The 26,624-nt window shown below is 47.2% G+C and overlaps 1 protein-coding gene across 1 annotated transcript in view; it reads left to right on the top strand.

Annotated features, from left to right (window-relative positions):
• Positions 1 to 26,215, top strand: part of SLC7A8 (solute carrier family 7 member 8) — a 50,911-nt gene extending 24,696 nt beyond the window's left edge. Inside the window, exons 5-12 of the mRNA XM_081093652.1 lie at positions 11,224 to 11,349; positions 12,847 to 13,000; positions 13,619 to 13,742; positions 15,178 to 15,281; positions 19,749 to 19,845; positions 21,509 to 21,658; positions 23,478 to 23,655; positions 24,134 to 26,215. Of these exons, the coding sequence (XP_080949778.1) occupies positions 11,224 to 11,349; positions 12,847 to 13,000; positions 13,619 to 13,742; positions 15,178 to 15,281; positions 19,749 to 19,845; positions 21,509 to 21,658; positions 23,478 to 23,655; positions 24,134 to 24,300 (1,100 nt within the window). The 3' untranslated portion in view covers positions 24,301 to 26,215. The remainder of the gene's footprint in view (positions 1 to 11,223; positions 11,350 to 12,846; positions 13,001 to 13,618; positions 13,743 to 15,177; positions 15,282 to 19,748; positions 19,846 to 21,508; positions 21,659 to 23,477; positions 23,656 to 24,133) is intronic.
• The last annotated feature ends 409 nt before the right edge of the window (positions 26,216 to 26,624 follow it).

The following is a 26,624-nucleotide window of genomic DNA, read 5'->3' as shown; positions in this document are numbered from 1 at the left end:
TGGAAGTGGAGAGTAGATGTACAGTTGACCTTTGAACAACACAGGCTTGTACTACACAGGTCTACTTATACATTGATTTTTTTTTCCAATAAATATAGAGTTGGCCCCTCATATCTCCCTGTTTCACCTTCATGTATTCAATTAACCTTGGGTCAAAAACAGTATCTTCATTTTGTGGTTATGAATCTGTGGATGCAGAGAGCTGACTGGGTGCATTGTTCTACACTATTTTTCATAAGGGACTTGATTATTCAGGATTTTGGTATGGGAGGTGGGGTCCTGAAACCAACCCCCCTTGGATACCCAAGGAGGATTGCAGTTAAGTTTCTGGGGAGACAAAAGTAGTATGCACATTTTCAACTGCACAGGGATGGGGGATGGGGTTGGCATCCCTAACCCCATGTTGTTCAAGAATCAACTGTATTTAGCATTTACAAAATAGCATTAGCAGGATTTAGTGGTTAATGGTGAGAGAGTCAAGGATGGCACATTCCTATTGGAATACAGGTGAAATAGATCAAGAAAAACACTGGCTCATTTTTGTTGTTGTTAATCCTCAACCAAAGATATTTTTTCCATTGATTTTTTGAGAAAGTAGAAGGGAGGGAGAGGAAAGAAGGGAAGGAGAGAGAGAGAGAGAGAGAGAGAGAGAGAGAGAGAGAGAGAGAGAGAGGGAGAGAGAGAAACATTGATATGAGAGAGACACCTGGATTGGTTGCTGCCCGCATGCGCCTCAACTGGGGCTGGGATTGAGCCTGCAACCCAGGTATATGCCCGTGACTGAGAATTGAATCTGCAGCCCTTCAGTGCTTGGGCTGGTATTCTAACCACTGAGCACAATGGCCAGGGCAGGATCATATTTTAATGTCTTCTCATTGGTGTGGTTCAGACTGGGTTGAGTTGGCTCCTCGGTCTTTGTCACCCTTTCTAGTCACTCTCTAATACTTAAGATTCATTGCTAACCCTTGAGGAAGACATCCCCTATGCTTTTGGACTCCATGCCTCTGATGGCAGAGTAAGTACCCATTCAGTGCTATTTCATCTCCTCCCTGACCTATTCGGCCTCTGGAGTATTCCTTGTGCCTATAGCCCTGGGAATGAAGATATCTCAGTTGCCCTCATTTTACATTTCTGTCAGAGTAATTCAATAGTTGAACAACTATTGGTATAGTGCTTTTAAGTTTCTATATTGTAGTTAGCAATTACAAAGAGTTCTCCTTCCTGAGAAATCCATTGGTGTTGAACACTTCTGCCCATTAGTCAAAATCCAATCTATTCTCAGATCAGGATTTAGCCCCTGGCTACCTGAGAAGTCGGGGCCTTCTTGTTAGTTTCTTTTCCCAGTCACCCATGACATTTATTGACAATAAATATTTCTGTGCATTTAATATTTTCATGAGAACCATATTACACTATCAGTCAAGATGAAGGCCATGTGTGCTCACTGAACATGGCACATAGTAGACTCTTCTTGTTTGTTAAATGGACAGATATACTAGTATACACAAATAACAACATCAACTACATCTCTATTCCTTTTTTTTATTTCTTAAAGTAATACAAAGGGTATTACATATGTGTCCATTCCCCCCCCCCCCGCCCTAGACAGTCCCCTAGCCTCCCCTATCCCCCAGTGTCTTATGTCTATTGGTTATGCTTATATGCATGCATACAAGTCCTTTGGTTGATCTCTTAACCCCCTACCTCCTGCCCCCCAACCCTCCCCGGCCTTCCCGCTGCAGTTTGACAATCTGTTTGTGTTAGTTTCACTATGCTTCAGTTCTGGTCCAGATCATCTCCTCTTTCCTGGCTTCCCATAGTGTCTCTCCTGGTCTCCAGTTCTTGCTCTCAAACTGGAATTCTTCTGTTCAAAGGGTGTACATAGCCCAAGTCCTGGAAATTGAGGAACGAGGAGCTTATTCCTGAGAATGGGTCCACACCCTGCTTGGAAAAATAACAGAATGAGACTGAGGTTCCCTGAAACAGTTTTCCTGGCGTTCAGCTTTCACCAGTATGGAAACAACTTGCTGCCTTTTTGAAACCAGCCTAGCCGCTTAAATTCTCCACTGGCCTTTTGCTGCTGACTCTCAAGGATCACTCCTCTCCTCCCCTCCCCCCAGAGGAGCCGGCACCTATGGTGTATGAACTCACCCATTAATTGTGTCTGATAAACTTTCAAGGGCTAACGTGACACACCGCATTTATATCCTATGCCCAAGAACATAAAATCAGACCACTCACAGAGTGAAGCCTAGTGGTACTGGGAGCTTTGGGAACAAGAGAGAGGGCAAGATTTGTTCTGAGAGCTTAGCAAGCTTGAGCACAAGCTGTCCTTGGAATTGGGTTATAACTGGTGTTGACATAAGAACCTGTAGAGAACTTTTATTAAAATTTATTTGAGTTAAACAGAAGATGCACCTGGAAGCAAGATCTCAGAAGACTGAGATAAATGCTTCTGAGAATAACAGTTTGCTATTTCTTTTATGCATTTCAGATTAAGGAGGGAATGTAAGGAAGATTGCATGAAGGCGGGAGAAAGCAAGGCACGGATTGGATTACAGGATAGTTAAGATTATGTTCTCATGCTTTAGAAGCAGGGGTCTGAAAGGGTGGTCAGGTATTAGAAGGAAGAGTCTAAAAGGGGACATTTCAAAAGTGTGTTAACCTAGATGCACAGAAACAGTGCCCAGGGCTTGCGTAAGGCAAAGATAAGCCTTTTACTAAAGAAGTTACATGCCTGGGGCATGACTACTTACCATGACCTGCCCAGTTAGGAATTTATGATCAGACCACCCTGTGCGGTTACTTTCCCCAGAATCCCTTTTTTCATCCACACTGTCCAGTCTTGGGAATTCTGCAGCCTGCGTTCAGGTTTATAGACCAGGTTTATAGACCATTTGACATAAGAGACTTAAGGATCTGCAGATTTTGGTGGATACTATCTGAGGATGAGAGAGTCGGACTAGCCCTCCCAAGCTCTGTGCAGACCCCCTCAGAACTCTTCCCATCCCCCTTGCTACGAGTCTGGGAGGCATCAGCCCTGAGAATTGGGGTGTGAGATAACAGGAGTTATCTTCAGGCCTGGGCTGGAACAGTAATGAACAGGATTAAAATGGGGCTCCCCGAGGTGGCATGGTGCACTCTGTCTCCCTGCTTTTTGAGTGTCCCGTTTTTCTCTCCTCCTCTCAGCTCAGGAGCCTTGCTAAGCTCATGCTGGAGAGAGAACTATTCAGCTCTTGGAAAATGCTGAGCAGGGTGTTTGGGCTTCTTGGCTGAACTCAGTACTGGATGGTGATTCAGCAAAAGCTCCAGGTCCAGCAACTGGCACTTGCCATTGGAGGGATTAGGATAAAAAGGAAGGGGAAGGGAGAGCCATCAAAGGAAGGGGTAGAAGTAGGAGCTTAGCTGAAAGTTCCAGGAACAGCTGTGATTCAGGGCCTCCAAAAGCTCACAGCGTCTCTGCACCACTCCTCCTCTGCTTGTTTGTCATTGGAGGAGAGAGGCCCTTCCAGAAGGCTCAGCACAACTCCTCTTCTCAGAGGGGCTTCTGAGACTTCTCAATGTTTCAAGAAGAAAGGGGCTGGGTGAGCAGGGCAAAATGTTACTGTGGTGTGGGTGATGGGCTAGGTCTATTTCAAAGCCTGTTTATGGACCTAACAGGAGCTGGGAGCAAAGCTTAGTTTATAAGTACGGGCTACTTTGATATTTTGGGTTGCTGTTGCTTTATTCTGATAGATTTGTCTTTCACCAATCAAATTATTTACGCGTACAATAATACTAACGTTTGTTTTTAGAGACTTGAGACTTTATAAGGCGGCTCCTCACCCCTTATGAAACCGCCTTGGCCCCAGGCGAGCAGGGAAGGATTAGGACGCTGGCTCTGTATTCACAGTCCTACCACAGTTTCCTCCAGCCTTTCTGAGGAACGAGCTCGGGCTGGTCTGCACGGGCGGAACGGGGACCTTATCTGAGCCTTGGGTTGTGTCCCTTAGAACTCAAACAGGGCTCCGTGTTTTCTTTGCCTATCAGTGCCTTCTGGCAGCCGGCACTAGTTACCTCCTAGATCTGGAAACGGTTAGGCAAACCAGCCCAGAGCAGCCTTTCCACAATTAGAAACACGTGCCCAGTTCCTTCCAAGAGCAAAGGGAGACGGCCAAGGAGCCCGTCCAGCCTATCACAGAGCGGAGCGTCGCCACACCCCTTCCCCTCCCGTCCCCTCCGCTGGCTGGGCGCTCTCCGCGCTCGGCTTGGGCACAGGAGGGCTGCTCTGAGGGGCGTCAGCTCGCCCCCTTTGCTCCAGGTCCAGAGGGAGGGAGTCAGGGGAAGCTGGCCAGAGCGTGGCAGAAGGCAGAGAAGGGCACACCACAGCCAAAGGTGAGACAGACCTGCACTCTGCCAGGCACATAACCAGGTGAAACGTTCGCTGCTTGGGAGGGCTGAGGAGCTCCTTCCCAGAAAGGTGCTTACTTTGAAGTTATGGAAAGGAACAGGCTGTTCTATTTCTACAAAGTGGTGTCACTAGCTTCCCTGTTCAGTAACTGCCTGCTTAGTACATTCCATCTTTCTTTTTTCTGTCCTGGCCCCTTCTCTCTCTCTTCTGCACCTCAAGATCTCCCCCCCACCTTGATGTCCCTCTCCCCCTCTCTCTTTCCCCCTCCCTCCTTCCTCCCTTCTATTGTTTCTCATGCTCACTCTTCTCTCTTCTTCACCATCTGTCTTCACCCTCCCTACTGCCTGCTTTTTCTGAAAAGACAAGGAGAGGCCTGGTTTTGGAAATTCTAAAGGAAAACAGGGCTTTCCAAGTTCCCTCCAGCCCAGTCCTGAGAAAGGGGCAGGCCAGCAAGACCAAGAAATCCAAATGGAGTTCCCTGAGTTCCAGGAACATGTGACGATGACATTGACAAGGGCCCAGGGGAGAGGACACAAGGCAGAGAAACAAGTCTGCCTGTGAACAGTTACATTCTAAATCCCTGAGGATAATGGACATGACTCTCTTGGTTTCTGAGGAGCAGTCATCTTAATCTTCACCTTTTTGCCACATCTTATGTCCAGCTGCCCAGAAAGCAACCTGGTCAGTGTCTTCAGGTAACAGACTCAGAGCCCAGTGGCACTGTCAGCAATGCCCATGGTACCACTGACAAGAGCAGGGTGTGGAAGAGCTGGGATGCTCGTGTGGTGTGAAAATTTGCCAACTAGATCAGCACATGGCTGATCTCCCTTTCACTGCCCACTTACAGAGATCAACACCACTTCCCTCCACTTGGTGTCTTGCAAGGCAAGAGAGGGACTCCTTTGGGGTCCTGGTATATGCTGCCTGGTTGCTCTTTAAAAGCTTTTCTCTTTAAGGATATGTAGGCATCCTGCTTCCTGGTCTATCTGTATGGTGTTTGGCCCTGAATTAGTTTCCTGTTGCTGCTGGAACAACTTACCACCAACTTAGTGGCTTAAAACTACACAGATTTATTCTTTTTTTTTGAAATATATTTTATTAATTTTTTTACAGAGAGGAAGGGAGAGGGATAGAGAGTTAGAAACATCGATGAGAAAGAAACATCGCCCTAGCTTGTTTGGCTCAATGGATAGAGCGTCGGCCTTTGGACTGAAGGGTCCCGGGTTCGATTCCGGCCAGGGGCATGTACCATGGTTGCGGGCACATCCCCAGTAGGGGGTGTGCAGGAGGCAGCTGATCGATGCTTCTCTCTCGTCGATGTTTCTGGCTCTCTGTCCCTCTCCCTTCCTCTCTGTAAAAAATCAATAAAATATTTTTAAAAAAGAAAAAGAAACATGGATCAGCTGCCTCCTGCACACCCCCTATTGGGGATGTGCCCGCAACCAAGGTACATGCCCCTGACCAGAATTGAACCCGGGACCCCACAGTCCGCAGGCCAACACTCTATCCACTGAGCCAAACCAGTCAGGGCCCACAGATTTATTCTTATAGTTTTGGACGCCAGAAGTCCTAAATTCAAGGTCAGGAAAGCTGTGTTCCTTCTGGACGCTCTGCAGAGAATTGTTTCCTTGACTTTTCCAGCTTCTAGAGGCCCCCTACATTCTTTGACTCATGGCCCCTTCTTCCATCTTCAAAGTCAGCAGGATGGCATCTTCAAAGCTTTCTTTCTCCTTCTTTGATCTCTGTTTTGGTCATCATATCTCCTTTTCTAACTCTGACCCTCCTGCCTCCTTCTTAAAGGATTCATAATTACATTGGGGGGGAAATAATTACATTGGACCAAGTCAGATAATCCAAAATAGTCTCCCCATCTGAAGATCCTTAACTTAGTCACATTTGCAGAATTTCTTACATTATGTAAGGTAACATATTCACAAGATTAAGATATTGACATTTCTGGGATGCAATTCTTCTGCCTGTCCCATGAGTTCTGATGCTATTGTCAGAGGGAAGAAGTAAATTAGAGGCTTTTGTGACTCCCCAGGGAGCAGAGTCTGAGGCTCAGAGCTGAGATGGGGCCAGAAACGCCTTCTCTGCAGGAAACTTGGAGCCCACCCCTCCTACTTGGCAGTTGAGAGGCCCTGGGCTCTGGGCAGGGCATGAGATTACTGGGGTTACTCTTGCCTGACTCATTTTTTTAATCCCTCCTGTCACCTTGACATTAGGCTTTTCAAACTGGGCTAATTAAAACCAACCCCTGACTTAAGCATCTTTTTGATAGTCTTTTCACCTTTATTTTTTAAGCCAGGAAACAAAGAAGAAAAAGCCCAAGAAATACAGACAAGCCTGGGCCTCCATGGGGACTTTTAGAGAAGCAGCACCTGCCCTAACAGGCAGATTACAATGAACAAGAACCAGAGTTTTATGCCTTTTTATTATCTTGTCCAGCTGGGTTAAAATTATAAAATTCTCCCTGTTGCTCAGGTCTCCCCCTCATATAGGAAGCATCTCTGATTCCCCCGGGCTGAGTTAGGGACTCCTCATGGACACCCACTGGCTTCCACGAGAGCTCTACCATTACCACATTGTTTTGTGATTGTCTTTTAGCTCGCCCATCTCCCCTCTTATGATGTCAACTTCCTAAGGTCAGGGACTTGAATCTTATTTATAACTCCCCCACTTACTAGAGTGCCTAGCATGTGTAGGCCCTTTATAGATGACAGCTGCATGGATGGATGGATGCATGGCTGGCTGACCGGATGGATGGATGGATGGATGGATGGATGGATGGATGGATGGATAGGTGGATGGATGGATGGCTGGCTGACCGGCTGGATAGATGGAACCATGGATGGATGGATGGATGGATGGATGGATGGATGGATGGATGGATGAAAACCCTCACATTGCAAGCTGCAGTGGCCACTGGTCCCCTTCTACATGTGGCTTCCCTGAGATCACTGTATATCTCAAGCATACAGAATTCAGGATCTGGCTGAGAAGAGAGAGAAAACATAGCCGTCAGCAACAGAAAAGGATGCTGGATAGCAGACCGGCAGAGTCAGGAAGCCTGAGCAGGGCAGAGATTTGGCAAGCACCTGGCAAGTGTTGTCTTCACTCACTGACCTTTCCTCTCTGGATGGAGGCTCAGGTTTCAGCTGCTGTGAGGGAAGCTGTCCTTTGGTACCAGGAGACTGAAAGTACCCTCTTTTCCTTTGGTCACATGCTGTGGTGGCCTAACTTCGGGTGAAAGGTCATCCAAGGCCTGCAGCCATTGTTCCAAGGAGATTAGTTCATAGGCAGCCTGTCTCCCCAACTCATTCTCAGGAATTTTCTTTTTATTTCTGAAAGATCCCTGTAAAGGGGAAAAGTTAAGTATTAGCCAAGGACTGGGTTCTCGCGAAGTTGTGGCGATAAGCAGGACAGAAGACACATACCTCAAGTTTGTTTGACAAGTGTCCCTTCTTTGAAACATCTCTGATCCTCCCAGGCTACTGTGGGGCTGACCTTTTGAAGGAGTCTTCCTGGCTGCCTTAACAAGGAGATGATTTTGTGTTCTCTGTCCCAGCACATGGAAAAACGGCCACATTCCCCTCCTGCTTAGTTGTCCTGCTCTGTCCTTATTTCCCTCCATGAACTTTCTTGGCACATCCTTGCCTCCCGCTCCTCCCATTGGTGGAGAATAATTTTCTTCTCTGCCCCTTGTTCTATAACCCTTACCTATCCCTGAGCCACATGCATAGCTTTTATGTTCTAAACTTCCTTTCTTTCATAAATCAATCTCCTTTATTTTTTAGTCATTATTACTTCTATCTGCTGAACTCCTGGGACCCAGGGCCCAGCCTCATCCCTAGCATGCCTCAGAGCCCTAGGAAGAAACCCAGTTGCTTAGAGTGATTTGGGTTGGATTGTCAGGAGGCATGTGATCCTGAAATCCTTATTGAATTGAGTAAGATAAACGAAATGTGTATTTATCAAGGACATCCCAGTCCATCTGGAACATTCGAGTATTTACTAAATGCTCTCCCTGTTCAGGCGCTTAATATCCTTCCTCCCGCAACATGTGTTGGTTCTCCCGGTATGACGTTATCTTGGATAACAGCCCCACGGCGAGTTCAGAGCTTCTTCTCTTGAAGTCAAGTTTCCTCTTGCTCTTTGGCTCTGTGAAACCCGCTGAGGATTGTGTCCCCTTTTGCTGAGTTTCTGGAGAGCAGGGGGATTAGTGTGCATTGTGAAATGTGTAGACTGTTGAGATTGGAGGGCTAATGAACTAAGACATTTTCTTTATTCAAGTATCAAATATTTGCTGAGCACCTAGCAGCTGCAGGCATCAGTAATATGCTCTGGGATTAAAAACATGAAAAAGTCACAGTCCCCGCCCTCCTAGTCTACAAGGAGACAGAGAAATAGAAACATCATTATAATATAAAGAAATAAGTGCCAAAATTAGATATAAACAGAGTGGTCTGGGAAGACAGCGGAGGGACAAACTTTGGTCCTTGTCTATAAAATGCAGCTGATAAATCTTACCTAACAGGCACATTGTCAGGAATAAGTAAAGTAATAACGACTCATGGAACAGGTGACATTTGAGCTGGTCTTGAAAGATGAGGAGTTTGCCAGGTAGAGATGGCACAGGGAAGAAGGTTATAGAAGAATAATGTCAGGTCCTTACTCTGCCAAAATGTTCTCAGAATCAAGGTTGGAAAATATTTGGAAAGTAAATGCACACTTTCAGGATAAGCTATTGATAGAACTTGATCAGCTGTATACTAGTATGTGAAATCAGGCCTGGTTAGTGGCTTGGGGGAAGAGAACGAGTCTTGTGCTTTTACGCATATGAATTGTACCCTTGGAGAACTAAGGGGCATCCTGGTCACTGTTTCAGAGGGAGAGGAAGAGGATTTTAACTTTCCCCCCTTTATTCTCAAGTACTTCATAACCACCAGGAAGTTGACTGAGACTCCTGTTCCTGTATCACAGAGCTCCCGTGGCTTACTTAGGGACTGTGATGGTAAAGCAGTGGGCCCCTCCATCGTAGCACTCAGCCTGCGCTCTCCTGCAGCCCTGGAGGTTACACATTCTTGGTATCTCTGTGAGAGCCTATGACTCCTAGGAAAAGAGGCAGATTAAAAGTTCCCCAATCCCCTCCAAGAAAATATAGGGATAGTGGGAAGAAACACAGGAAAACATGTTCAACATCATTAATCACTAGGGAAAGGCAAATCAAAACTATAACAAATAAGTGCCCATCAGCAGATGAGTGGATTAAAAAACTGTGGTACATCTACACAATGGAGTAGTACGCCGCTATAAAAAAGAAGGAACTTTTACCTTTTGCAACAACATGGATGGAGAGCATTATGCTAAGCAAAATAAGCCAGTGGAGAAAGATAAATATCATATGATCTCACTCATATGTGAGATATAATGATCAACATAAACTGATAAACAAAAATAGATCCAGAGACAAATGGCAGGGAGGGGTGGGGGGTGGGGGGGATGGGGTTAGAGATCAATCAAAGGACTTGTATGCATGCATATTAGCATAACTAATGGACACAGACACTGGGGCAGTGGGGGGCTTGCCCTAGGAGGCGGGGGGTGGGAATGGCTAGGGGGGGGGGGTCAGTTGGGGAGTGGGGAGGAGACATATGTAAAACTTTAGACAATAAAAAAAAAACTATAACAAAATGCCACTTAACACCTATTAGAATAGCCAGACTTTTAAAGCCGACAGTAGTAAGTGCTGGCAATGATGTACAGCAATAGGAACTTGCACACATTGCTGTTGGAAATGCAAAATGATGCAGCCACTTTAGAAAAAACAGTTTGGCAGTTTCTTACAAAGTTTGATATACATTTACCATATAGCCCAGAATCCCACTACTGTGTATTTACTTGAGAGAAATGAAAAACCCATTCAAAGACCTCTACAATCTACTTAAAGATTTCTGTGCAAGCCTTCATAGCAGCTTTGTTAATAATAACCAAAAGTGGGAGCAACCCTAATGTCCACCAGCTGCCAAATGGAAAATCAAACTGATTCATTTATACAACAGAATACTACTTGACAATAGGAAGGAACAAACTAATATATATAGATAGCAACATGAATGGATCTCAGAAGCATGATGATAAGTGAAAGGAGCCAGACACGAGGCTACACATTGTATGATCCCATTTATGTGACATTCTGGAAAAAGCAAAACTATAGGGTCAGAAATCAAATTAGTGATTGCCAGTTAGGGGAAGGGACTGACGTCAAAGAAACACAACATACAAGAGTGTTGGAAATAGAAAGTGTGGTAGTGATTAAACAACTGAATACATTTGTCAACTCTCAACAAATTGCACACTTAAAAAACAAATTGTATTCTATATGTATAATGCCTTGATAAACCTAAGTAACAAACAATTCCCCTAAACCTCTGTTGCCCCAAAACCAGGCTCAGAAAGATGAAATCAAGAATCCCACCAGCTGCTCAGAATGCTCCTTGAATATACAATGGCTTGAAAACAAAACCTACAATGGTGCCCTAATCAGCTACTGATTTCCCCTCCAAAGCCAGGGTCCACACTTCCATGCCTACTTCTGGCTTCCAGCCCTGGGCAGGGCATATTCTGACCAAGCTCTAATTTGTGGCATGTAATCCCCATTCATAACCCACTAACCGAGCCAAAGTTTCTGGACACTGGGGCTGAGCTTTCAGATTTGGCTCGTCTACTACCATTCCATCATTAAGAGCAACGAGCATTTCTGCTTCTGTGCAGAGAGTGTCCTGCAGCTTCATTATGACCCCTGATGGTATGTTTGGGGTCTTTCATTTCAGTGCTGCTCACATGGGTCAACTGCTCCAGTGTGCGGTGGGCCACCAGGGTTCAAGATATTTTCACAGCTGGGAAGCTCCTGGCCCTGGCCCTGATCATCGTCATGGGGGTTGTACAGATCGGCAAAGGTGAGTGTCATTGAAACCACGGGACCCCGCCCCTTGAATGTACACCCACCCACCCCTCATACTGTCTTTGGGTGAGTGCCCACCCTGAGATTTCCCAATTCTGGCCTTAAATGACTTCTCTTCCTCACTTGCTTGACAAAGGGGAAGAGAAACCATTTTCCACAGGAAGTAGAATGTGCCTTGCCTATTAGCAGATTCAGTCTTTCCATGCTGACCTCATGACTCTGAAGACCCCTGATCTCTGGACTCCTATGGCCCTCTCACCCCAACCCCAGGGAAGCTACCTGCATCTTATATCATACCTTGTCCATATCTTCAAATGGGGGGACAGAGGAGGAGATTTTATATGTTTTTAAATTCCTCATAATCTCTGCAGAGAGAGCTCTACGTTCCTGGGGCCCTTGCCAACATTCCCCACTGGACTTGGCCCTTTTCAAGCCTCAGTCTGTATTTGGTTTCCATGGGATCCGAAGCACCACAAGGCTCTGCCCAGTGTCACTGCCTCCTGGAGAAAGTCAGATGACAAGCCCACAGGCAGTGTGGGTGCCTGGATTTTCACTCCAGGAAACATAATTAAGGTTCTGCTATATAAAATGTCCGCAGTTATTTTAATCAGTTGGATTAAGTTCTTTAGCAGGTTATATTGTTTTCAGGAATTTAGACTTAAGGAAATCACTGCGCTGTGTTTTCAAAATAGAGTCCCTCCTAATCTGGCCCCAGTGCTGCCTCCTGATCATTCTAATCTCCTTATTACTGTCCCAGTGCCAGATCACAAATGAATAAGTAAAGTGTGAGCAGTTACTCTGTGTCTCACTACAACCTCAGTCAGCAACCTTTCTGGAGGGACCTCTGTGTGCAGGGCACTGTGCTACAGGATGGGAAGGAAACGTATAAACTCTTGGCTGAAGGTCCCTGTCCTCAGCAAATCTATGCCATGAAAAGGGAGACCAAACACACCCCTTAGAGACCGTTGGAGCTTGTCATAGAAAGCAGGGCAGGTTTGAGCTAATATAGCATTATGGAAGCTTATGTTTTGAATGTTTGTTGTTCTTGACACTTTCTTTATGAAAATGTACAAATTTAAATATCAGGGAAAGTGCTCAGGAGACTGCCAAGGGCTCTAATCCTGCCTCTCCAAATCCCAGCAGGCCCGCTCCGATTTACCCTGCTAGTCCCTCAAGTTACTTTGCCCTCCCGGTGACCTTCCCTTGACCTTTCCTTCCAAGTCCCTTTGCTTTGTAAAAAAAGAACATTCAGAGCTGCGCTTTGAATCTGAGCCCCCATTGAACTAATGGTTAACAGGTTTGGGAGGTCCTCAAGTCGTATTTCCCTCCTCCTATATGGGTCCCACTTCTCCAATCCTTGAGGCTGACTGGAGACAAGACAAAGAGCTGGATCATCACTGCAGGGAGTGGTGGAAACCAGACCAGGGAGGCCAGTGGCTGCCAGGCCTCTGACTGGTCTCGCTGAGCAGCCTCCTGCCTCTTGTGTCCACAGGAGAATACTTCTGGCTGGAGCCAAAGAATGCATTTGCGACTTTCCAAGAACCGAGCATCGGCCTCATTGCACTGGCTTTCCTTCAGGGCTCCTTTGCCTACGGAGGCTGGAACTTTCTCAATTACGTGACTGAGGAGCTTGTTGATCCCTACAAGTGAGTTGAAATAGCCCAGCTCTTCCTCTCTCCCTGGAAAGGCCGAGGCACCTGCTACTGGAAAGAGGGAACCAGGTGTCCACTGCCCAATTCTCCTCCTCCCATCCCCGATTCTGACTATGACCTGGTCTATCCTGAAGAAACTGTTATTTCCCAGGAACTTAGACCACTTGCCACTCAATCTGCCAGGAGAAGAAAAATGACCTGGTGACTCTACCAGAGTAGATTAAAGGCTGAAAATGGTGCTGAGATAACACTACGGCCTTAGAGAATGAAATGTGCCCTGAATGGTTTCCAGGCATCTTACTCACCTGTTTTGGGACAGGTGGGTCTTTATGTCTTGAGGCAGGGGAAGGGGTGCATTGTGGAGATTCTGGTCAATAAAAAAATCAATAGGCGTGGAATGTATTTCCAGCCTAAGCTGTTTCATTTCCTTTAAATTATCATGCCCATATTGAGATAAATTCCTCCCCCCACCTCTTCAGGAGGAGGAAACATCACAGAAGGCTGCAAGGTCAGCTTCATGCAGCAAAACAGAAGGCACTCCCTGGACCTCATGATGAGGCAGATGGTCCCAGGTGCCAGCCCTTCCCCCTCTCACCTCCTCTCCCTCTACAGGAACCTTCCCAGAGCCATCTTCATCTCCATCCCACTGGTCACATTTGTGTATGTCTTTGCCAATGTCGCTTATGTCACTGCAATGTCCCCCCAGGAGCTGCTGGCGTCAAACGCAGTCGCTGTGGTAAGAAATCAAACTCACAGTCCCTCAAACCAGGAAGGTTGACATAGATTTGCCTGCTGAGCTACCCCCACTTTCCCCTGGTCCGTGGATTTGTGGAATGGGAAGTCATCCCAAGTCCTTAGGGCAGAAACCACACCTTCAGGTGCCCAGAAGCAAGCTGATGGCCACGCTGAACCTAGAAGAGCCACAGTGGCAGAGCTGAGTAGTTACCACAGAGACTGTATGGCCTACAGAGCCGAATTATTTATTATCCGACCTTTCACAGAAAAAGTTGGCTGACTTCTGATCTAGGGCACTTTAAACTCTAAATGTGATGATTGTATAAAGGAGACAGGCTTCTCCCCAGAAAGATGCAGTCTTGCACAAGACATGCCATTTCTCTCTGCCTCCATTTGCACCTCGGGAAAGCACTCAATCTGACTCCTTCACTCCTTCACTCATCAGGGAAAAGTGTATGCCAGTAAACAATTAGGAAGTAGGGTGGATTGTGCTCTTGGGGAAAGAGATCATGCAGGTCCAAAGCTTTGGGGTCCTTGATATCCAGGAAAGACCTAGGAGACATGCTGCGCCCTCACCTGGCTTCACCTGGGCCATGGCCTCTCCCTGCCAAACAACGTCATCATGTGTCTCCTTGAAGACTAAAGGAAGAGGCCCCCCAGTGACCCATGGCAGCGTGTTCCAGACTAGCCTTCCCCAGCAGAACAGCTATTTTAAACAACCACTCCCCATAATATGCTATAGATCAAGCGTGTACTTGGTTCAGAGAATATAGAAACACTGGTCCCCTGATATTTCATATTCCTTCCATACATGAAGACTAGTCTATAATTTTACCACCTTTTCTTTCTCAGTCTACCTAATAGCCTCTTCTTATCATCCCCCCCAATATAACTTGTTCTATGAATTTAGAAATTCTTACCCTATGAATTACAGATGGGAAACTGAGGCTCAAAAATTAAGAACCTTGCTCAAGGTCTTACAGCTCCTAAGTCTTGGGCTGAGATTGGAGCCCTCACCAGCCTGCCTCACCAATGTACACTGTAGTGAGGCCTGGATTCGCATGGCTGGTGTCCAGTCCTGGGTGTATAACCTTAGGCATTCTACTGAATTGCTTTGTGCCTCAATTTCTTCATCCATAAATCGAGGATAACAAGTATTAGCTCATTATTAGCAGTATTAGTATTGGTATTATGACCAAACACTGCTTCCTTCAGTTAGCTAGCCCAAACCAGTTATTGACTCCCTGCTGTGTAGTGGTCTCTGCGGGAAGTGGTGGTGTAGGATGGGGGACAGGGCATGAACGCCATCTCTCCTCTCAGGGGCTTAGTTAGAGACTCAGTAAGGGTGGACCTGGGAGGGAGCATTCCTAGCAGTGATGCACAGGTGCAGAGATATAACCTCTCCTTTGCTGCTCATCCCTTGTTTTCTCTCCTAGACGTTTGGAGAGAAGCTCCTGGGGGTCATGTCCTGGATCATGCCCATTTCTGTTGCCCTGTCCACATTTGGAGGAGTCAATGGGTCTCTCTTCACCTCCTCCCGGTGAGTGCTGTCCAGGTCCATTCAGGGCCAGGGGCCACACTGCTGTGCATATTGCTCTGTGTATATGTAGGGGGCTTGTCTCCGTCAGCAGGGTCTGTGTGGACACCTGGGCAGTGACCTTGCAGAGGGTGATTGCTCACATGAGGGCATGTGTGTATCAGTGTAGACGTGGAAAGGTGTATGCTGCTTATGTGGTTACTTATGATGTATGTGCCTTCACATGCAGTGGTAAAAAGCCCCATTCCACCTCATTTCAGTAGGAGCAGGAGGCTGAGGAGGTCCAGGCTGCCTGACGCAGTCCCAGGTCAGGGACTGCAATTGGTAGCAGGACTGTCTCCAGAGCCCCTTTTCCACCCTTCTGGAAACAGGCTGTGCTGGCTAGAAAGGAACCCCACTCTGAAAGGGATCAGAAGGGACCTGTGCCTGGGGCCTCTGGGCTGGCCTCCCAGGAAAGTTCTGGGACCAGTCTACAGGTGGGATAGGATCATCTTTGAATGCCCTGTGGGCGCAGGCTCCTCTCTGCTCCACAGACAGGCAGCTGTGGGAGGTCTTCGAGTGGCCACCCCTGAAACCCAAGCGGACTCACTCATGTGAAACGAGAGGGCTGGGAAAGAGTGAAAAGAAAGCATTTGTCTAAAGCTATGTCCCTCATCCCTCTTAGGGAAGCCAGAAACTCAAGTGGGCCCAGGAGTCCCCATCTCCCGCCTCCATATATCTGCTGAGAACAGCAGATGCTGGATAAATTCCATTAGTGTAGTTCAAGGGGTCTTCCCAGGGTTCTTAGAAAACCCCTCTGCACCCGGGGCACAGTCCTACTCAAAAGATACAGCCAAAGGAGTAAGTCCCTGAGTTCAGCTACTTCTAAAGCCACCCATCACGTCAGAGAGGAGTTCCTGTGGAATGACAAAGGAGTGCCATGTTTTCAGGATCCAGGCAGGAAAAAGGGAGTGTGGGTATCCCTGTTCCCCAGGACCCTATGACACACCCAAAGCAACCTCGTGTTACACAGGAGCAGTGGCCACCTGGAGGCCCCAGCCAAGGTCGAGCGGTGGAAGAGCAATGACCCATGAGGCTCTCTGGGATCTATTGGAGGAGAGGGACTGGCTACAGTCACTTTAGAGTGGGGTTTGTCCCTCAGGCAGGCCAAGCAGTGGTCTGCGTGCATGTGGTACAGCTGTGTGTGCATGCAGGAGATGTGGCCTGGTGTGGCCTGGTGTGATCAGCCTCTGATTCAGAGGCACGGCTCACCCACCAGGCCTCCTCTGCTCATCTTCCAGTTCCTTCTTTCCTTTTTCCTCTTTCCCTCCTTCTCTTTCTCTTACTCTTTCGTGCTTTGGAGTATGGAGAAGATGATCCTTCCTGAGGAGTAGGAGTGTGTGTGGGTGTGTGTCATGCTTACTGTCCTCGTCTCCTCCGTTGTCAGCTAGCTGGGCAAGGATTGCTACTTGTGAACTTGACACCACCACTTGCAAATGCTATTGGATCTGGACAACCCCACTTGGTCCTGGCTGCCTATGGAGGAGGGATCTGAATGTGGGACCCTGGCTATGTGCATGATGAGGGCCGCAGAGCACCTGGGGCTCAGATGGGTGCATGAGGCTGCATTGTAGAGGGCCAGTGCCATGTGGTTGCATGAAACTAGTGGCACTGGCCTAGGCATTTGATGATGGCAACTGATGGCACTCAAAGGAAAAATATTCCCTATAGTATGTCTCCAAACCAATGACATTATGAAAAGGTCCTAATGCCATTTGCAGAGAATGACCAAACAAAATCAGTTCTCAGCAGTCTTTGATTCTAAATATCCAAAATTCTACTTTAAAATAAATAAGCTATTTAGTGACTGTCAAGTACTCACTTAGCATTCATCAGATGTGAACACAGATTCAACCCTAAAATAAACTGAAAGAATAAGAAAATTTTCACTCAGAGAAGAAAATTTGGGTATTTGGGACCATAATCAACTCCCACCTGTCTGATGAGCTACTGCTTTTAGCTTCACTCTCCCCATGCACAAATTACAAAGTAAATGACAGTTCTCTTTAGAACACCCAGTGTGCTGGTTCTATGCATTTCTGTCTCCATCACATCCTCCCCTTCCTCTTAGCCCTTAAGCACTTCTTTCCCTACAAAATCTTAGAAAAAAAGGAAAAGTGGCCCTAGCCAGTTTGGCTCAGTGGACAGAGTGTCGACCTGCAGAGTGAAGGGTCCTGGGTTCGATTCCGGTCAATGGCACATGCCCGGGTTGCGGGCTCAATCCCCAGTGTGGGATATGCAGGAGGCAGCCAATCAATGATTCTCTCTCATCACTGATGTTTCTATCTCTCTCTCCTTCTCCCTTCCTCTCTGAAATCAATTTTTTTAAAAAGTGGTATAATTCACACTAATATATAAATGACTCCTAATAGTTTATAGTATTCTCTTTTATTTCTGGAGAGGAAAGGGAAAGAAGGCCTGCTTTTTATGTTAAAATTCCTCTTTTTATAAATAACTCTAATACATCAATATCTTGATCTTAATATTATATTATAGTTTTGCAATATGTTATTAATGGGAGAAACTGGGTAAAGGATATGTAAGATTGCTCTGTATTATTTCTTACAACTGCATGAGAATCTATAATTATCTTAAAATAAAAAGTTTAATTTTTTAAAGTTAAAATATAATATTTATTTTGATTGCAAAATTTTTTTCTATTTTAGAATTTTAAAATTGCTTCTATAACATCTAAGGAAGAAAATTTAAATAACTCCTAATCCCACTACCTAGAAATAATTAGTTGGCATAATAATGTATCTTTGTACATGCCCCATAAATAATTTTTCAATTAGTTGGAATCATAAAGTATGGAATCATCTGCTTTTTTCATTTACCATTATAGTGTGAGCATGTTTCATGTAACCAGTTTTTGTTTGCTTATTTGTTTGTTTTGGTTAATCCTCACCTGAGGATATTTTTCCACTGATTTTTAGAGAGAGTGTAAGAGAGAGGGAAAGACAGAGAGAAACATCTATGTGAGAGAAACACATCAATTGGTTGCCTCCTGCATGAGCCCCTACCAGGGCCAGGGCAGGGGAGGAGCCTGCAACCAAGGTACATGCCCTTGACCAGAATTGAACCTGGGACCCATTGGTCTGCAGACGGACGCTCTATCTGCTCAGCGTAACTGGCTTTGGGTGTAATCAGTTTCGTTTCTATAACATTGTTATGACTGCACAATATTCCATAGAATGAATATACCATAATGTTATCAATCTCCTACTTTTAGGCATTTCGGATATTTCCCTTTTTTTTATTATCAGAATATCTTTGTATATACACCTTTCACTAACTCTCTATTCATTTCATTAGGATGGCTTTTTGGGAAAAGTTAAGTAAGTTAAAGATATAAATTTTTAGGTACAATTTACATACAAAAAAATACACAGACCGTAGATGTTCAGATGGATGAGTTTCAACAATTGTAGACAGACTTGTAACCACCATCCACAAGCTCTAGGACAGTGGTTCTCAACCTTCTGGCCCTTTAAATACAGTTCCTCATGTTGTGACCCAACCATAAAATTATTTTCGTTGCTACTTCATAACTGTAATGTTGCTACTGTTATGAATCGTAATGTAAATATCTGATCTGCAGGATGGTCTTAGGCGACCCCTGTGAAAGGGTTGTTCAACCGCCAAAGGGGTCGCGACCCACAGGCTAAGAACCGCTGCTCTAGGACATCTCCACATATCCCAAAGTGCCCATGTGTCCCTTTCTGGTCCACCAAGCATTCCCGCCCCAGAGATAACTACTTTCTGACTAGGATATGAATGTTTTTAAGGCCTTCCTTGTACAGTTCAATCCCCATGTATTTATTGAGGATGCAGAAGGTACATTTTTTTATGGGATTAAGGCAGTGGTTCTCAACCTTCTGGCCCTTTAAATACAGTTCCTCATGTTGTGACCCAACCATAAAATTATATTCGTTGCTACTTCAAAACTGTAATGTTGCTACTGTTATGAATTGTAATGTAAATATCTGATATGCAGGATGGTCTTATACGACCCCTGTGAAAGGGTCGTTCGACCGCCAAAGGGGTCGTGACCCACAGGTTGAGAACCGCGGGATTAAGGCCTTCGGCAAAGGAGAGAAGCACTCCCACAACAGCACTCTAGCATTAAGAGAGACCCACAGAGTAACAGCACAATCATCCGTAACCCCAAGCCACTCAGGCCACGCTCAGGGTCTCCACACACCCAGGATCCATCCACTTACCTACGGCTGCTTCCGGTTTGCCTGCATCTGCATTTGGGATTGTGGGTCCTGTGACTAGTGGGCTGAGAGATGTGCATGGGAAGGCGGTTATCTGTTTGGAGGGGTGATGCTCCTGCGTGGGCAGAGGCGGGGGTGGGGGCATGGATGAGGGAGCTTCCTTTTGTCGTCTGAGGGCCATCCCAGGCTGATCTGCTTTTCTCTCTGCCAGGCTGTTCTTTGCTGGAGCCAGGGAGGGCCACCTTCCCAGCGTGCTGGCCATGATCCATGTGAAGCGTTGCACCCCCATCCCAGCCTTGCTCTTTACAGTAAGGGCCCCTCCTGCCCGTCCTACACACACCCTTCCCCTTGAGCTTGCTCTGAGCTGGGAGTTCACACTCCCATACACACCCCTGTAACCCTTCCTCTGTTCCTGGGTTTCACTGGTCCTAGATAGTCTGGCGATGGTATGCATAGGCTTTACTAATATCAAGAGATATAGCAAGGAAAGAACCTGAGTTGTGAAAGACTTTAAGGCTCTCAGGCCAGGTCATTTCCATTCTCCCATCTTTTGGGGTAAGAATGAAGTGATTTCCTCAAGATTTTATAACCTCCCAAAGAAACGTCTTTTTTGGCTCTCCTCTGCACCTGTTGCCCACAGGGTTGCCACTTTGTGTCTCTGCTCCCAGCCGATCACCGCACACTCCTACCCCTCCCCATTGATCTTCATGCCCTAGGAGGCTCTGCTAGTCTCTTGGGAAATATCACTGAAACAAATTCAGTGTTAAGAGTACACCAATAAGGAAAATAAAGAAAGGAAGACTGGTACACTGAAAATGGAGGAAAGGAAACTTGGGATCCGGGGGGGGGGGCGGGGGGGGAATGGGAGTAAAATGACCCCAGAGTAGAATCCTTTAGAGAGAGCAAAAAAGAAGGAACAAAGATTTATCCCCATGAGCCTTATAAGTTCTTGTTTTTCCTTCTGGATCCTGAATAAAATATTGGAAATTACTGTGGTCCACCAGAGAAGCTGTAAGACTAGGATAGTAGAGCTTCTGGGAGTCAAGGGCATTCGTTGTATAACATTGAGGGAATTTCGGAATGTTGGGCACAGAAAGGTCATCATGATTGGTTAGTTGTGAAAGGTGGCTGGAGAAAACTCAGTATTCCCAGCGGGCCACAGACTTTTTTCAGTTTGAGCCACTGGTGCAGCACCATAACTGCAAGGCAAGTACAGTAAGAATCTGGCTTATTTATTCATTAAAATCTTCTCAATTATTTTCACCTCAGATCTCACAGGAAAACTAAACCTTCTATTGGCCTTAACATATTAAGGGGCAGCTGAAGAACATTGTTCCGAGAGCCACTGAGATGATTTTGAAGTTGGAAAGTAGATTCTATCAAGAAAACTCCACAGGGATGTTATGAGGGTTAAACAAGTTACTATTTGTAGAATGTGAAGAATGGAGCCTGGCACCTAATAAGTGCTGTAACTGTTTATCATGTTTAAAAAAGAAAGAAAAGGAAGGAAAAAATAAATTCGATGACTCAGACAGGAGAGGAGGATGATAAAGGCAAGATAAAGCCTTAATCTGCAGTCAACAATCTTCCCTAAAAGGATAAAATGAAATTAATTAGAGCTATACCCAAGGAAGAAATATAAATCAGACTAGGGTGGACATGGAACCGGGTGCCATCCGTGTTGCCAATCCAGTTATTTTTGGCCAAATTCTATTCTGGCTGGTTAATGCCCATGCCACACCAATGATTAAATATTTTGAATATCCCCCCTGCAGTCAAAAAGAACTTCCTGGCAATGAAGGTGTTAGCAATGACCTGGGTTTCTAGGGGAGGTTATACACTTTCTGTTTTGAGACCTCCTTTATGAAATGGCACCATCTGCCTGAAGCAAGGGCACAGTCCTGACCTATGAACAGCTCCAGTCTCCAAATACCCTTTCTATCACTAACATGCTTCTCCCACTCCCCACAGTGCATCTCCACCCTGCTGATGCTGGTCACCGGCGACATATACACACTCATCAACTATGTGGGTTTCATCAACTATCTCTTCTACGGGGTCACAGTTGCTGGACAGATAGTTCTTCGCTGGAAGAAGCCCGACATCCCCCGCCCCATCAAGGTGGGAAAACCTCCCGGTGAAGGTCCCCCCTCCCCCGCCCCTTCTGGTTCTAGCTGCAGCACAGATTTGTCAATCACCCTGTTCTCAGCTGCTGATCATAGATCATCTCTATGATGGTAACAGACCCTTTGGGAAGCAAAGCCATGTGTGAATGGGACAGCCATTTCTTTCCTTTCTCTGCTGGGGATAGGACCAGAGCAAACTGTAGCTGAAAAGATGAGTTAGCTTAAATTCTATTTTCATCGCATCATTCCTTTGTTTCCTATGGCTGTCTTAAACTCCACCTGATTGTTCAAGGCTCCTTTATCTCTCCAACATTTCCCTGGACCCCCTAGTCTGGCTAGTCTCCTCCTTGTCCCTCCAGATAGCTAGATCCACTTGTGCAATGTTTCTATCCCAGAACAAGTTTCCTCCTCCCATCTGCCTATCCAAATTCTAACCATTTTCCACATAAGCTTCAAGCAACTCCTCTTCTTTGAAGCTTCCCAGTTCGCTCCAGCCAGCCATGAGTGAGCCTTCCTTTTTAAACTACTGTGGCTCTACACATAGTAGGGTACCCACTGAGCCTATTCATACAAGAAATAACTTTGTGATGGAAATGACAAGATTGCTCAGAATGAAATATGCAATCGTGCTGTGGTATTCCTGCAAATTGGAAGAATAGAGTATAATCCTGAATTATTTGAACAATTCTATTTTGGAAACAGAGGGAGATTAGATGCTTCTAGAAGATTCTTCCAGTTGAGAATCAAGGGCTCTCCAAATCTCTGTTTCCACTACCACTTTCTACCACTCTTAGGAAGCCTGTTAGAGGAAGAGGTGGTAGAAGAAGCCCATCTCCCCACCACATGCACTATCCCTGGGAGGAGAGGACATGGAGGAGAAAGGCAGTCGAATCTAGATCAGCGGTTCTCAACCTTGGCTGCACATTAGAATCACCTGGGAATCTTTTTAAAATCCTGATTTCTGGGCCTCATCCTCCGGAAATTCTGTTTCTTTGTTATGGGGTGAGGCCACAACATTAGTAACAAAGAAACAGAATTTCTGGAGGATGAGGCCCAGAAATCAGGATTTTAAAAAGATTCCCAGGTGATTCTGATGTGCAGCCAAGGTTGAGAACCGCTGATCTAGAGGCTTGATGAGGACTCCACTGGGAACTCCCACCTGTGGTTAACAAGAAGGCATGAAGCCCAGAGAGCAGTGCTTCTTTCTGAATAAAGTCAAGGCCCCAGACTGCCTTATACTATGCTAGGTTTCCTGATTTCTTGGGTCTTGGAAGATTTTTCATATTGCTTGAGAGAAACAAATTGGGACTGATCCTGGAGAGGGATGGTTATTTGCCATGTGCCCAGATGAAGGCCCTGCCTAGATGTGGGTGAGGGGCAAGGAGCCTGACTGACCCAGGTCGTTTCCTCCTCGCCCCTCATTCATTTCCCCACCTCTCCTCCACCTTAGGTTCTCAGCAAGCATATACCACACCAATGCACCAGCAAGCTTCCCAGTCCCCTTGGGCTGCTCAGGCTGCCACAGGCACATGGCCTGGGTGGCAAGGCCTTGATTGATCTTACCCAGGAGGGAGGAGATGGGCAGTGAGGATTGTTCCTTCCTTAGATTCCCCCTCCTCTTCTTGTCCCACGGCCCAAGTTCACCAACATCTGCTGACCCAGCATTGCCCTATCAGCCCTCAGGGTGTGGGAGCCTCAGAGCTGAGTGAAGCCAGCCTTTGCACTCAGGGGCTCCCTGAGGGTGAAGAAGAGGGAGGTTGCCCTGATCCTGGGGCCATGGGGTCCACACAGCTAACCACGCCTCTGCTCCACAGATCAGCCTGCTGTTCCCCATCATCTACTTGCTGTTCTGGGCCTTCCTGCTGGTCTTCAGCCTGTGGTCGGAGCCCGTAGTGTGTGGCATTGGCCTGGCCATCATGCTGACAGGAGTGCCTGTCTATTTCCTGGGTGTTTATTGGCAACACAAGCCCATCTGTGTCCATAACTGCATCAGTGAGTTGAAGGCTCTGGGTGGCAGGAGAGCCTCCTGGTCTGGGACAGAGTGGTCAGCAGTCTGGCAGGAGAGCCCCACCAGAATCAGGAGGCCAAGGCTGGGCCACAGAACTCTGGGGAAGGAGTTGTGGGCAGGAAAGGGCAGGTGCCTTCCCAGGTACCTCTGAGGAAAGAACAACTGCCATTTCCACACAGACGTTAGGCCTGCACGAATAGGCCACTTGATCGCTATCAAGAGCTGCCCTGGGCTGGGTGGAGACCAGTGGAGACCCTGGAATTGGTAGTCAGTGGGCAAGGGGATGGTGGAAAACTGGGATCTTGCCCAGAGATATAGGAGGTGGGTGAGGGTCATCCCCTGGAGGGAGAATTCTCTGAAGGCAGGCGTGGCTCTGCTAAGGCAACAGCCAGGACAGGAGAGCAGGGAAGAGCATGGTGGGACACTTGGCACTGACCTAGTTTTTGTGTTCTCTTCCCACAGAGCTGATAACCCTGGTGAGCCAGAAGATGTGTGTGGTTGTGTACCCCAATGTCGGGGAGAGCTCGGAGACAGAGATGATCAGTGAGAGCACGGAGGAGCAGTACCAGCCCATCAACCAGCCCATTGCCTCCAAAGACGAGAACTCAGTGAAACAGCCCCAGCCTTGAGTACCCTCTCAGTTGCCTCCGCCCTCCTTCACCCCCTTTCTGCCCTCCTTCCTTGCCTGGGGCCCCCCAGCACCCGCCCCCCTCTGCTTCTGTCAAGCAGGGGCAGGACCTGGGGGTGAGTGGTGAGAAACTATAAACAAAGACACTGACATTTGTACCCAAAGAACCAGCCCTTCACCCCCAGGACCTGTGCCCCAAACCAGGGCTGCCCATGTGCAAGCTGTGAGAGGAGAGTGGAGCTGCAGGAGCGCCCTACGGGCCTTTCTCCCCGACCCACACCTGGTTGCCTCCTCAGGAGCCTGAGTTCAGTTCTGCCTTCTCTTTCCATTCCTGAGCCAACGGCCTCAGCTCTGAGAAAAGTGGCAGCAACAAGCAACAGTGAGTAGGTTGGGGAGGGACAGACTCGAGCAAATCTGTCACCATTAAAAGTCATCTGGAGAGACCTGTATTCCCTCCCTTCACTAGGGACCCAAGAAATCCTCTGCCCTCTTCCCCACTCCTCCCCGCAAGCCTCTACCCACCCCAGTGTGGGTTCCCTGTACAGAGTAAGATTCCTTAGGACACTACCCCCACTCCTACAACCCCCTACTCAACCTTCCCCCACACCCCCTCTGAGCTAAGGACCAATGAGGCAGGGGAACTATCCCTCCCATGACCCCAAGCCGGGCCTGTAGAACAGATTGGGAAAGGCTCAGATTGCAGAAACCCAGCCCTGTCCCTGTCCCCTGCATCCTGCCCCCAACTGGGTGCCAAAGCTTCCTGAAGCCAGAAAGTTCTCTCCTAATGACAAAGCGGCTCAGCTCCTCCTCCCTCCCCACCCCCCTGAAGGAACAGTCACCTGTCACCCAGCAGCTATGCTCCCAGCACATACCACGCAGCCAGCACTGCCTGCGCCCCCATCGTGCCCTTTTCCTCCTCTCTGGACCTTGGCTCCTGAACCTAAGACTGGGTGTGAAGGTTCCCCAAGCCCTTCAGGCCTGAAACCTGAGCCAAATCTGCCTTAAGTCACCTCCCATCCAAGAACTGGACCTAAAAATACTCCCTTATTTCTAACCTTCAGGGCAGACCTGGTATGAAAAGTTTCCCAGGAGAGAGGGTGCTTTCCCCGTCTCCCCAGAGGTGCCATCTGGGGCGAAAGTGTGTTCTGAAGGCCAGTTCCTCCCTCCTCCCCCCAACTCAAACAACCCTTCCCTCTTTCGGGTCTCACCACTGTCCTGCCTTTGGATGGCCTCCAGGGCAGGGTGAGAAGGCAGTGGCCAAAGGCGCCCTCTGTGGAGGTCCTCAGGAAAGCCTGTGTCCATGGTATGAGGACTGACCGAGGCGGCCTTTCCCTGTGCTCCAAAGGAAGGAGGTAGTGTTTGCCCTAGTCCTTGAGCCTTCCCACCACACCTGTTGTGCTAAGAACTAGGATCCTTTATCCCAAAGCAGGAGTTCCCCCAATTCCCTATCTCATCTGATCACACTGGAACACCCAGGGAGCCCCTCTGGCCCACTCCTGTCTCCTAGCTTCCTGCCCAGCCTGCCTGCCCCTGCCCTGGTGAGATGCCAGGTTTGGTCTGAGTTATGGTCCCTCTGACTGGACTCCAGGCAGACTGGGGCTGGCCCCTGGAGGGTCAGGGGACCATCCTCTTATTCCTTCTTCTCATTCCTCCAACCTCCTTCCCACCTTCAATTTATTGTTTTGTGTGTTTTTTTTAGTGGATGCCTTACTTTTTGGATAAATATTTTTGAAGCTGGCATATCTATTTCTTTTGGATTTTTTAATGTAAGGTTGTTTGGGGGAGCAGGGAGTTAGTTATATCTGGGTAATAATTTGTCTTTGAGTTGGTTTAGGTTTTAGAGGGTTGGTTGGTTGGTTTTGTGGAGGGCTTGGGATTTTTCCTTTTGATGTAATAAAATTTTTAATGGAAATGAGGTTGGTGGTATTGATAATTCAATGACCTTCTGAGACAGAGTCTCCAGGCATTTCCTATCTTCTTCAGGAGGTTGCCAGTTTCCTTCCAAGATGGCACTCCTGAAGGCCCTCGCTCTGTCCCAGGGACCCAATGTTAGCACTTTCAAATAGCCACCTCTCATTTTGAACCAAAAACCTTCTCTCGTTTCTTCTGTGAAGTCACGAAGTGTTATTAAGCTCCTGCTCTGCACGCTGTGCTGAGAACCTGCAGACTAGCAGGCTGGGAAGAACCTCATCGTTACCCAAGGTGGCAATGTGGGCACCAAGCTGAGTGGAGGGAGCTGAAGGCAGAAGTGGTCCCCACAGCCTAGTCATCAAAGGCTTCTGGTGCCAGGACAGCCAGAGCCAAATGGAAAAGGGACAGCCTGAC

The sequence above is a fragment of the Myotis nattereri genome (assembly GCF_964212035.1).
Source record: "Myotis nattereri genome assembly, chromosome: 1".
Lineage (NCBI taxonomy): Eukaryota > Metazoa > Chordata > Mammalia > Chiroptera > Vespertilionidae > Myotis > Myotis nattereri.
Note: the sequence above shows the minus strand (reverse complement) of the source record. Positions and strands in the feature narration are given on the sequence as shown.